This window comes from Harpia harpyja, chromosome 5 (assembly GCF_026419915.1).
Source record: "Harpia harpyja isolate bHarHar1 chromosome 5, bHarHar1 primary haplotype, whole genome shotgun sequence".
NCBI classification, from domain to species: Eukaryota; Metazoa; Chordata; class Aves; order Accipitriformes; family Accipitridae; genus Harpia; species Harpia harpyja.
In genome coordinates, this window is record NC_068944.1 from 63,118,622 (window position 1) to 63,131,677 (window position 13,056).

Below are 13,056 nucleotides of genomic sequence, written 5' to 3' on the forward strand. Positions count from 1 at the left end.
CTGTCCAGCGTAATTGCCCATCACGGTTAAACTTCCAGTACGGACAAATAAACTGAACACTTTCACTGACATTCTGCTGTTTTGTTGATTTTATACCCCCACCGTCAACACAATTTTACAAAGACAGTGTTTTTTGTGATTTATAATAAATAAGGTTGTAAGATAACTAGGCCATGTCTTCTATTAATAGTATAATATTGAGAGCACCCCGCTTCCCCTTCATACAGAATGATGCACACTTATTCATTCTGTCCATTTTCTTCTGCATCAGCACTATTCCTGTACTTTTTTTTTTTTTTCCACTTTACTTTATACATTTATAAATCTCCTTTGATGAGGGGCAGGATCTGCTACCAGCAGATGTATTATCTTGTATACTCTCAGCCTGGTTGTACCTGGGAGAAGAGTTCTGACCTATGTCAAGATACGGCAGTAGTAAAAACCAAATAGGAAATAATCAAGGATACTGCTGCTAGAACAAGAAGTCCCTAGATTCTTGGCACAAATTTAAACCTTATAATTGCATATTAAGACCTGATAACAATGTCAGTGTGCACTTATATGAGCTGCTTACATGTGGAGCTGCTGTTATAAGAGGAAGGCATTAACACTCTAAAAGTAGGCTATACAAATAGTAGAACCACAAAGGAAAATTTGAGGTCATCAGCTCCTACAATTATGAACTCACTTAAGTATATGGAGACAGAAGTGCAATATTAAACACTGGTTTTAACTCTGATTAAAGACAGACTGCATTGGTCAGGGAGAGTTTTATAACAAGAACATAAATTTGGATTAAATCTTGTTATCCTCAAAAGGTGCTCTTAAAACAGGTGAAAATATTTGATTTTTAAATTTTAACTCTCTCTGTACATATATAAACTCTCTCTGTGTGAATATGTATGTATATCTCTGTATATGTACATATATAGTGTTTATATATATTTTTTCTTACATATATAGTGTGTATATATATGTATATAGTCTTACACAATGCATATCGACCAGCTTTTGCATATAGCATCTTTTTCAAAATGCGTAAAATTTAAGCATAAAGTTGATGTCTCCAAAACTAGTTCTCTCTGCCTTTGAAAGCTTTTTCTCTTTTTTTCTTTACTACAGTTATTATTTTTATTAATCTCAGGAAATTAAAAAGAGACTGAAAATGCATAGGGTCTGCATCTGAATTCACTGGAAGAATGAATTGCAGGGGAAGTTATTTCTGGCACGGTGCTTTTAAATTTAAGCTCTAGAACATTTGTACTCTAACATTATAAACAGATCTTTACCATTTTGTATTACTTTAAAACATTATTTTGTATGAGTGTGAACAGTCTCTCAACCATGGAGATGAGACAAAAACCTATGGAGAAAGGAAATTACAGCATAATGGAAATGATGGCCGGGAGCCATACCACCCTGGGCTGTGAGCTCATCCAAACAGAAATGCCAAGCTGAGCTGATTTGGTCAGTGCTCCGATTTGGGATCTCTGAGGAAACCTCCGAGGTTGCTGGAGGCAGTGGTAGTGGCAGCGTTGCAGGTGGTACTCTCTGTTCTTGAGTCATCATTGGGTCAATAACCTGTGTGATGGGAGCGAGCAAGATTGCCTGGAAGAGTTGTGGGCATGATGTGAAACCCATGGTCCTGAGCATCAGGAATTAGTGAAAGACCACCATGGACTTTGTGTGAAAGGTAGACTTGTTAACCCTGGGGTACTGAACACATTTCAGTATCAGCCTTTCTTAGGTATTTTCTCAAAGTTATTCCAGTGTTTGCTCCTCCTTGGGGCAGCAGAATAAAACCAGTAGTGTAATGCCAGGCTGCTGGAGTATTAAAAAAAGTTCAAACTCCACTGAAATAGACTTTCACTCTAAATCCTGTCATTAACTTGAGTGAGTTTTGGTCACATCCAGAGTCCTTAATGTAGAAGGACTGCAATAGGGCTAATCTGTTTTTGAAGGAGCTCCTTTTTTCATGCATTTACTGTTTGGGCAATGCTGCCTTTGCGTTTCAGCTGTAATCACCAGCCGTTACTCACAGATGCTGTCAGGCCCTGTCGTGCTCCCTGTGCAGCTCGACTCCGGATTGTTTTCCTCCCCAATCCCGCTATGGTGTAGTAACACTATGACATTACATTCTCCCGAGAAACAATGACATGAATCTGATTTATAACTGGTGGTAAAACTTTATTATTCAAGTTTAGATGTAACAGACATCTTTGCTGCCTGAAGATTGTTTGCATAAGAAATACACCAAGAACATGTTTGTGAGTAGAAATGAACATGCACTATGAAAACCAAAAAACAAAACAAAACAAAAACCCAAAACAAAACAAAACAAAAAACACATCCATGTGTTGTAAGGACAAAACATTAAGAGCCAACATTCTAGAGTCAAATCAGGGCTACAAGTTTAATGATGGTTTTTAGCAACATGAAGTCATTCTTTATGAAGTACTTTTTTTTTCTTTTTTTTTTTTTTTTTCCTTTTCCTGCTGGTGAATTTTCTATAAGCTAAATTTACAATGGCATTTTGAGATGTTTCCTTTTCTCCTGTTCTCCTTCTACATAGAGCTCAGAGGCCAAACTGATAGGAATGGAAAACTGTGGTTGCTGTTACAATGCTTATTCTAAGAATTTTACTTTACTATGTGTACTCAAAAATCAAATGAAACTGGTATTTATCTGGCTGGCAGCCATTAAATTATTGTCTTTCATCCTCTTAAAAAGAGGTAAATCAGGGTATATGTGATTACTATATAGGTAGCATCTCACCAACTGCCAGCTTTCCAGAGCTTGCTGACTGAAATGGAATTGTGAGGGAGACGGTAGGGAGGAATCCTATTCTGAGGTGAGGAAATTATGTAAATCATTCTACTTGGCCCATCTTCACTTTATAGAAAAGTTTAGAAGGGATTTTTCACTTATCTATCACATTTGGGATACGTTGACAAATTGCTCGCTATTCTTTGCCAAGCATAACTGTCTCCACAGAAGCAGAAGGAAATATATCTACCCTTCTGGCTGAACAGAAGTGAACTTCTAATCTCTTTGGCTTTTCCTGACCAGTATTAGGAATTAGCATGCTAAGTCAGCCAAGAAAAATCAATACGGGAGCAAGAACGGGAATATATTTAGACATCCTGGGCAAAAAGCAGATGGCAGACAACTCCTTAGCACATAAAGCAAGTAGTTATGACTAAAAAGCAACACTGTCCAGTCTAAAGATGGTCTTGAAAGTCCGTCCCTGAACTGAGTACTAATCTACAGTTGCCAAACCAGGTCTCCCCATTGCACAACCACTATGTCTCAGCACTGTATACAGTTAGCATCAGTCACTTTTGTCCTGCTGCCCCTCTAACTGCAAAAATCATCTCTTGCTCACAGTGTGCCTCAACTTTTTGAGATGTCTCTATGTTCTCTCTCTTTAAAACTGTCACAATGTGCAACAGTACATTTTTTAGGCAAAACCGAGATACAAGTATCCAGTGTCCCTCCCCCTTTCTGGACGGTCCATGAAAAATTAAAGGGGGAGCTTCATCAGCACAGTGGCAATTAGGTGCAAAACTTCTTTTGGAAAGCACTCTGAGTTTAGCACCTGAATGCAAACTGTGCTCTGGAAAATCTTCGTCTCCTGCTGCTTTAACCTAGAAGGCAGCAGCCACAAAGTGATAGCTTAGAGACAGTCCGGTTTGCAGAAGATGCTGCATGACGGCTCCGCTATAGGGTGTTAATGGAAACATTGTTCCTGTTCTGCAATCTCATTAATGATGGGCACCACAAATCCTCTGGTTATGATCCATCTACTTATTTTGTGGTCCAATTTGAGATACATTTTAAGATCTCAAACTACCATTCCTTAGTAAGAGAAGTACACCACCTCGAAGACACTGACAAATTGAGAACAAAGAATAAGTCTTTGAAAGTTCAGTTGTTAGTGCTGTAAGTTGATCGAAATGCAGTGGGTGCAGTAATTACTTGTGTGTGCTAACAAGAAGTTTGGTTTCCATCTGAGAGTTATTAAATAAGATTATTCTTTTTCAATGTCAGGATTTATTTTTCTTTTGATTAATATCCATTGTGAGGGGGTCTGGAAGAGGGATGGAGTCCCCTCTCTTTTGTTAAGAAACAAAACTGTGCTCCCCCCACCCCAATCAAAGAGAACAGGCTATGGCAAAATCCCATTTCTTACATAGCAGAAATCTTAGAACATCTCAACATGTCATGGCAAGAACAATGAACTTTTTTCAAATTTTATTTGCACCATTTAGGTGTGCAATACTAACATTCAAACACCTGTCTTGTTCTTTGCACTCATAAGATTTCATTTCTCCTCATCCCCAAACCCTGATATGTGTATTTCCTGTTATTGGCCTCTGCTTCCGAGTTTAGCAAGAGGTGTTATGAAGTACAAGGGCGGTGCTCAAGTCTTACAATGCGCATGTCCCCCTTAAAATATTTTGCCATGAAGATGCAGCTTCTATCAATGAAGAAGCCACAGGAACTGGTAGGTCTTAGATGAAGTAAGTCAAACCAGTAACTACTGAAAACCGGCAGGCAGCTACCTCTGAAGCCGATAAAAATCACTGCTTAGTGAGTCTAACATGTTTCTTGGAAAAGCTGAAAAGGACACACACTGGACCCTGACGTAACAAAACGAGGGCAATCTATTTCAGTCCCCACAGAAAAAAAAAAGAAACAAAAAAAATACCCAACAAAAATAAATCCACAAAAACCAAGTCAGAACTTATTATTGGAGAACAATAGTAAAAACATAACCAGACTTTGTCTGGCACTGGTATCAAGCTGGAGATTCATCTAAAAAATAGAAGAAGAAGAATGTGGCCCAATATTCTTTGCTAACCTAGAACACTATTGAAGGGTTATAGAACTCAACCATGAACAGATTGAGTGGGACTTTCCATATGCTGCTCACCAATATAGAAGCAATGGGTGGAGCAGGAAGGAATGCAAGCCTAATGCTGAACAATAGCCTGTCTGTGCCTAACAAGTCAGAGACACTGTGCAATAACATTTCATCTGTGTGAAAATGTAACACCCAAAATACTGCCAAGGTCAGCAAGACCTTTGGTGATCAACTGTATAAGTGCTTCTCATGCATGGTGATGTTCATTGCTGGCTGCCTTAGGCACATTATTTTTCAAAAGCCTATCAAAGTGCTGAACGTTTAGGCCAGTTCCTCCCTGGTTTTCCTTTTGCCAACCCCTATAAGACATTTCCTATCACCTCTCCTTTTATCTTCCACCTCCCTGTCTATATGGTTAAGTATCTTATAAGTGCACCAAATTCTAGAAGGGAGAGTGGTGAGATTCAGGTAAGTTAAATACAAGAACTTTTTTTTTATAATGCTTTAGTTTCAATTACATGAAAATCTGAGAAAGGCGGCATGTAAGTGAGATCAGAATAGGACCCTTTACATATAATCTCAAGTGAGGACTTAGTCCAGAGAAATTTTTATAGAACATTTTAAAAAATAAAATGCATGAATGGAGAAATAAAAGACAACATAATATCAGAAAGACATTTTAAACTTCATTCGCTGCAACATTCATGAACCAGTTGAGCTACACCTGCCATCCAACCATAAGGAACTAAGACCCTGCACTGCGAAAAAGAAACAAACCCAAACAGAACAAAAAAGCAACTGCGTAATATTGTAAAAATGGAGTGCAATGCTACTACAGAATGCAATAAAACATCAGTGCTGCATCGTCAAACAGCACTTATCAAAATAATTTCTGAAATGTTTCTTCTGAAACACAGACAAAGCAATAAAAAGAGGATATATGTTTATCATTTTAAGCATAACAATGTGAGTTAAGAGCTTAAGAATACAAAAGTACTTGGAATGAATAGTGCTACCCTTTTTTTCCTAAGTAGGCATAAAAATATTTTCATTTCCTTCTTGTTTCTCCATACCATTAATATCAACAAATTTCATTCATTTCATGTTATCGTTTACAACTTTAATGCACACACACAGAAAAAAAGATACCTACTGCAATAGAAATAGTTGCTTCATTACCTTGTTTGCTACATTTGCAAATGTAAACAGCGAGGCAGAGCCAGAACTGACTCTAATGCATGATGGAATATCTTTGTTGCATACGTACACTGTAGAAAATAATTATTCAATATGTCAGGCACCATTATTTGAAATGTAATACATTAATATTTACTAGAAAAATAAGGTTTTTTCTATTTGTTCTCCCAACTTCTTTAATGAAATAAGTTAATCTGACAGTGCATCCAGTAGCTTGTAATATCTTCTACATCCCTGTGGCAAATAATAAACTACTGGTTGGGACACTATAATGAAAATGATTAAAGTCAGTTCTTGTACACCCTTGTAGCAAGCATGGAGGCTCGTCTAACAGCACCTTTAACCAATTATTTAATATTTAGTTATGTAGCCCTATTTCCCTGAGCAGTTATGCTGAGGAGCTTTCCCTTCATGGATAGTTTTTACAAAGCTTTAAGTATTAAAAAGTACTATGAAGACATTTAATGCTACTTAGCAAAAGCTGGTATAAGTCTACTGAAGGGATTGACTGGTATGTATAGCAATGTTAAGCCTGTGGAGAAGTAACCTTAGACTTTAAGGTTTAGAAATGTAATATATTAAAAATATATTATAATAAAATACAGCAGGTTACCTTGTTCTATGCAAATTAAACCCGGAGTGTGGCTTCTGTATTAGAGACTTCACTTGCACAAAATGGTTTTCCTAAAGTGTGCCAGAAAGAATGTAGTGATAAAATGGTAGCTAAAAATCAGCTGAGTCTGAGAAACATCTAGATGAAATTGCTGCCAAAGCTTTGAGGACAAAGTGATCCTAAGGCATGTTGTAGGGCAGAAATTAGCCCAAATTAAAGAAAAGAAAATGACCTTTTAACATCTGTATATTTAACAAGTCTAGTTCTTATATACAATGTGCATATGTTCACTACACCCCTGCAGCAGTATATACATATACACATCTTTGCACTCTTGCCAGTTATGTCTCTTACACAACAGCAAAGGTATTAATTGTCCGGTAAAATTTTCTCAAGGTTATTTGCCATGATTCACTGCATTCTGGCTAGCTTTGGTGGGCCGTGTCCCATATAATTATCTTCTCCCCCTTCTGGCCACCATCCAACTGTTCTTTTTTTCTTGGTAACCCACTCATTTAAAAGGAAAAAAAAAAAAAAGAAAAAAAAAGAAGAAAAAGGGAAAAAAAAAGAAAAGAACAAGGGATTTAATATTGGATAAGGCATGCTCTCTATATGAAGTGCTTTATAGGTCTTCACAAGACATTACAAGCTATTGAATTCCCATCAAGGAAACCTATTTCTGTTTAATTGTGCTAAGTGCTAAGGTTTACTCTTTAGGTTTTCCATTCTTTTCAGCTTGTGCATTGTTCCTGTGTAGGCCCCTCTGGATGTGAGTTGTGAAGTCATACTTGTCCGTGCAAAGATGCTGGCATATGCTGCACTGGAAAGGTCCACTGTCACCATGGCAACTCATATGCAAAGCATACATCACTTCATCCAGAAAGACAATGCCACAGTGCACACACTTGGTAGAAAGTTCATCTTGAGTACTTCTATCAACTTTCTCTGTTTTTACTACATTCAAGGGACCTTCATTTTTTACATTTGGTGGTGCCTTACTCTTTTCCTTGGAGGCACCATTTGCAGTTGGCCCAGGTCTGGAATGCTTTATCGCCAAATCTAGAGGAATGTCATTGTCTGATCCAACAGCTGAAAAATGAGGAGGCAGATTAAAGGTGGGATAAGGCACATAGTTTTGGCAAGGATTTGGTAGGCCAGGCACATGACTCAAGTAGTGTGGATTCCCAGGAACAGACAGCTTATATTTACTCCAGAATCTCAGCCAGTCAGCTTCACTCTGAAAGTCATTGTGTACAAACGGAAGTCCAAAAAGTGGGTACTGGTATTTTTCAATAGGGCTTCCAGGTGGTGAATAGTTTGGGTGTTTCGCAGGTCTCATGTATTTTTCTATCGGGCTGCCTCTCTCTGAGCTTCCTTTCCCTTCTGATATCGATGAACTGTTTCCTGGGTCTCCAGTACTTTCCTGAGGACTTTTTATCTGAATGTGCAAAGGTTGCATCCTTTTGTGAATATCCAGAGTTTGGCTGACCAATATCGGCTGCTGAGCAGAATGGCTTTTAGTCAATGAACCTGGGGCCTCATATTTACCGAGGCTGGGAAGCTGAATTTCTCTCTGATGACCTTCAGGTAAATGATCCTCTGACCTCCTCTCTAAGGGGCTTCCATTGACTTGTTCCTCACTGTTACCCCTCTGCTGTTTGTTTAGCTGCTCAGCCTGAAGTGCCTCTGGGTTAAGGCGCTTTCTTGTTCGTCTCCTAATGATCTGCTCACCATTGTTCTGCTTAATGATGTTTAAAGGCCTGGGAGTCTGCATGGAACACAAACATAATGAACAAAAGGAAAAAAGAAAGACACATTAAGCAAATCTGCAAGACCACGCTCACGAAAATTTATCTTTTCTTTTGTGAAGAGCTATATTGTAAGAGTTTCATGGGAATGACCAAATTTCAACCCAAATGCTTGTTCCTGGCCCCTCAAGCCAAAAGTAAACATTGAATTGGTTTGTTTTATCAAACTAAGTCAAGTGCCTTACACAGTTGCCTGTTTACTGAAAAAGGCATGAAGTATCCAAGCTGTCAAAGCATTTATTATCCCCTACTCCTGAAAAATTCTGGGGGAGATGTGCTGAAAGTGGGTGCTGAGAGCTGGGGATGAGGTGGGAGATGCACAGCCCTATGCACAACCATTATTCTATGCACCGTGTCACCAGAACTGGTATCGGGCAGGGGTTTGCACAGATCACACTATGACAAGATTGAGTAACACTTAACCTTGATACCCACCCCCCTTTGACGCGGATAGAAAATGCAAGCAAATACAGGGCTTGCCGATCACCACTGCTGTCACCTAGCAAAAGGGCTGCAGGTTGACTGTGGTGGTGAGTGGGATGATGGTGGCTGGAAAGGGACTAAGAAAGATGGAGAAGAAAGCCCAGGAAAACTTTTCCTATGCACCAAAATGTCTACCTGGGACTTTGGTACCAACTGTCCCTCCTTCATCCCTACTGTATTTCTTTCTAAATGTTACTGATGTTGCGCTACTAAGTCATGAGGGAGAGAAGGCATCCCCTGAAGGGGGGGAAAAAAGGGTCTGTGAATTAAAAAGCATTGCAGAAGAGGCAGAGGCAAGAACCAAGTGAGGACTTCTGTTTCCATTTGCTACTTCCCCACACAAGCTCAGGGTAGGTGGCCTGTTTAGATGAGAACTGAAAATATTTTTGCGTGAAGAAAAAAAACTAGTACAAGGAAGGACAGCAGCCGGGCCTACAGGAAGGCAATGGTATGTGAATGAAAGATGGTGCTGTAACGTTGGTATGTGTTGCTCTACTGGGCAGATGTTAAAACAACAAACGCTACCTAGAAGTCATTCAGTTTGGAGTGCTAGCAGTTGCCATTTGTCTCATCCAAATGCACATATAATCGTATTTTGGTTGGAGGCCAGAAAAGTGCCCCACACAGTATTCCACTTACATGTTTATCTGGAAATTTTCTTTTTAACATTGTTTTAAAGTGCAGATTAAATTTTGGCATACAGTCAATATCCAAAACAATTTGTACCTTGAATGTAACATAATTTATATATATTCATAAATTTGAATTAATATAAAAATATCCAGAGCTGGAAGAGCGCTCACTCTATTATTTGTAGAGATCTAGTTTCTCTCTTGAGTTGCCATCTTCCTCTCCTCTTTCACCTATTTATTTCCCTGAGGTCGGCTTATTAATGGTTAACCACTTTTTAGGCAGTGCAGCTACTTGTTAAGATTTTACTTTCTATTAAAACTCTGAATCAGAAGAAATATACACTTTGATTTAGATTTTTAATAAGCAAAATTTAAACTTAGCAGAAAAACAGCACCTGAACCAGCCTCCTCAAACAGATCAAAGTTGAGGCAAAATCATGTTAGATAAAATTAGAATATTTTCTATGTAAATTCTATGCAAATAAAGTTTATAGTTTGCAGAATCAATAGCCAATTAATATGCATAAGCATATACTCTTTATTACAAGCTCAGTGTAATTTCCTCACCTTTTTATGACAACTGTAACACTGTCATACTGACGTGCTGTGAGATCTTACAATATTGTTGACGTTGCTATTATTAAACTTTTATTTATACACTACAGACCATTTTCATATGACTTCCGGATAACCTTTCAATAGTTTGGAAATACTTTTAGTCTTACTCTTCATGCTACAGGTATGAAGCCTGATCGTGGAAGTCATTAAAAGAAACATCTTCATACCTGTCATTAAGGATCCTCACACACTTGTTTGCAGCTCTGGCTCTTCAAAGTTACATGTCATTAGGAGCTAAAGGCTGTAGGTCCAACTTAAAAATTATTCAGCATGCAAATGACTGTACTCATCTGACTAGCCTTTAGCTGATTAAAACAGACTATTCAGTGGAGTAAAGCTACTCACATTTTCCTTATTCATAGTAGTAAGTTGCAGATAGAAATATTCTGTATCTGGTTGCAACTCAGACAGAAAAGTTTAAGTTCTCTTCTTGATTTTCAGTGGGGCATTAAATTTAGAAAACAGTGAAACCATTACCAGAACTTTACTTTTAAAATGCTCTATGTCAGACCCTTAATTATATGTTATACATAATATATTGACTACGATCACAAAGATTTTTTTGCCATCTCTGTATCAATTGGCAATCTCCCTATCCCGAATACATGAGTAACTTTAAAAAAATCCCACAAAATTCAACAAATAGTTCATTAAATTATTGTGATTAGACTTTCTAGATACCATGGGAAACTGGAGTGATCACTCCACTAGAAGATCGTGTATGTCTAATCCTTGAATACTATGCTGTAACTCCTCACTGAAGCAGTCCGATGAGGTGGCCAAGGAATCACTATGGAACAAAATCTAGTTTTCCATGACCAAGTCAGAGCTATTAAAAAATGAGGAACAGCACCACAATAATAATGGTCAAATTCATGATTCTGGGCAGACAAGGGATATACCTTTCTCTGTCAGCAAATGTGAATATTGTGTATATGTTTGCAGTGAACCGCACTTTTTTCATTATTTTAATACTTGACTGTTGGAATATTATTACACTTTTCTTAACATAGTTGTCTGCATTAGAGGAAAGAAATGTGGAAAAACCTGGCAAGTTTAATGTAAACAACCCCTAGATAGATTGAACACTTTTGAAAACATGTTGAAAAATTATTCAGGGGTATCATAGAAATGGAAATGTGACTTATAGCAGAAATCACTACCATGTTAACATTTGTCAGTCACTACCACCTAGTAGTATCTGACAGACCATAGATTTTTCTCTTATTAAATACAAGTAAAAAAGGGACCTTAGAGATAAGTATATTATACACATTCTTGAGTTAATGAGGACAGTAGTTCTAGATAGTGATAATCCAATCAAAAGGGAGCTATGAAATGTGCAAACCTACTATAGGTGAATTTTGCTCAGCTGTGTAGCATAATTTAGTTTAACAGGGTGGCTCACAGAAGGGAACAGTTCTATTCCCTTGAATTTTTATAGTTTCAGACATCTACCTAATAACTGCATCATCCTAGTCTCCTTAATTCAAAAACATACATGACAAATACTTACTGTAATTTTTCATGAAGAGATAGACAGGCAGACAGATAAAAGAAACTTTCATCCTTCTGGTGTCAGTCTAAAGAGCATCCCTTTGCATAGGACTGTCTCAAAAGGTGTCCCAAAGGAGAGATTTGTTTGATTATTTCAGACTCCAACTTACGGTGGAGTTCCTATCATACCACAGCAGAGTGGAAGCTTAATTAAATTCTTTGCATTTGTTTGGTCAAAGTTCATTTGAAGATAATAATGTCAAATGTCCACTGAATGACAGCTTATTGCCATGCTTGAACTGTGGAGCTAAAAGATAGTGTTAACTTCTTGCTTTCTGTATGCATAAAATAAAGTTTGACATTGTATTGCTAATTATTATTGTTGGAAGCACACTAGTTTGCTCCTACTGGTTCATAAGAATTATCTGAGCTACGTGTTTGAATTCAAAACTGATGCTTGTAGCTTTTATCTATGCAATAAGTTATGCTAATAATCACGGTAAGGTCCAGCACTATAGTTTAGAAAGGTATATTAAAAAAAGGGAAAATGGGGGCTGTGAATGGAAGTTCTACAAATAACTGGACACAAATGTCAAATTAACATTAAAAAGCCTAACTGTCCTTCTTAAAATCTTTGTAGATGCTCACCACTGATCGATTTCCTGAAATGAGATATTATATCTAGAACTTTGAGAGATCTCCAGGGAGATGGTACTTTCAGCAAGACGCAGCCAAGATGCTGGCCAGCAATCGTGCATTAGTCCATCTTCTCCTGCTCAGATGCTATCTGACTGGCCGGGTTGTTCTGAAGCTTAAAAACATTTATTGACCTCAGAATGACAGCACATGGCAAACATAGCTAACCTTTCAGACTGGTGATGGTCTTGCTGCTTTTGAAAATTGGAATCTTTTTCTTTTTTATTAAGTGGGCTTGCTGGACAGGATCTTGAGTAAAACCAGGATTGTTGTATGGCCTGTACACAAGACCAAGGGTAAAATTCAGAGAAACTACTAACTGATTTAGAAGCTTATGCCTCAAATTTGAAGAGAAATAAGCATAGGCACTTGGGAGTCTTAATGCATTTGAAATGTAGTTTCCTAAGTGACTTTTCTTTTTTTCTGAAAATGGAATTTCTGAAAAAAATTTTTAAAAATACGCACTCAGCCACAACATAGATTTCTGATTTGGGCTCTAAGCCTGAATTGCTATGTTGCCTTGGCAAACTCCCAAAGGCTGCCTCAGTTTCTATTTCTGAAAAATAGTAATACTTTTTAACTTCATGGGAATGTTGTAAAAATTAATTAATTAAAGTCCAATCTTAGTCACCTGACTCTCCCATG

General features: G+C 37.7%; 1 protein-coding gene across 3 annotated transcripts in view; it reads right to left on the minus strand.

Moving 5' to 3' along the window:
* Window positions 1-2,166: 2,166 nt before the first annotated feature.
* The window catches only part of TRPS1 (transcriptional repressor GATA binding 1), a 223,039-nt gene continuing 212,149 nt past the window's right edge, over window positions 2,167-13,056 (minus strand). For all 3 annotated transcript variants that reach the window (XM_052787489.1, XM_052787486.1, XM_052787487.1), the window contains one exon: window positions 2,167-8,445. In XM_052787489.1, coding sequence (XP_052643449.1) covers window positions 7,384-8,445 — 1,062 coding nt within the window. In that variant the 3' untranslated portion in view covers window positions 2,167-7,383. The remainder of the gene's footprint in view (window positions 8,446-13,056) is intronic.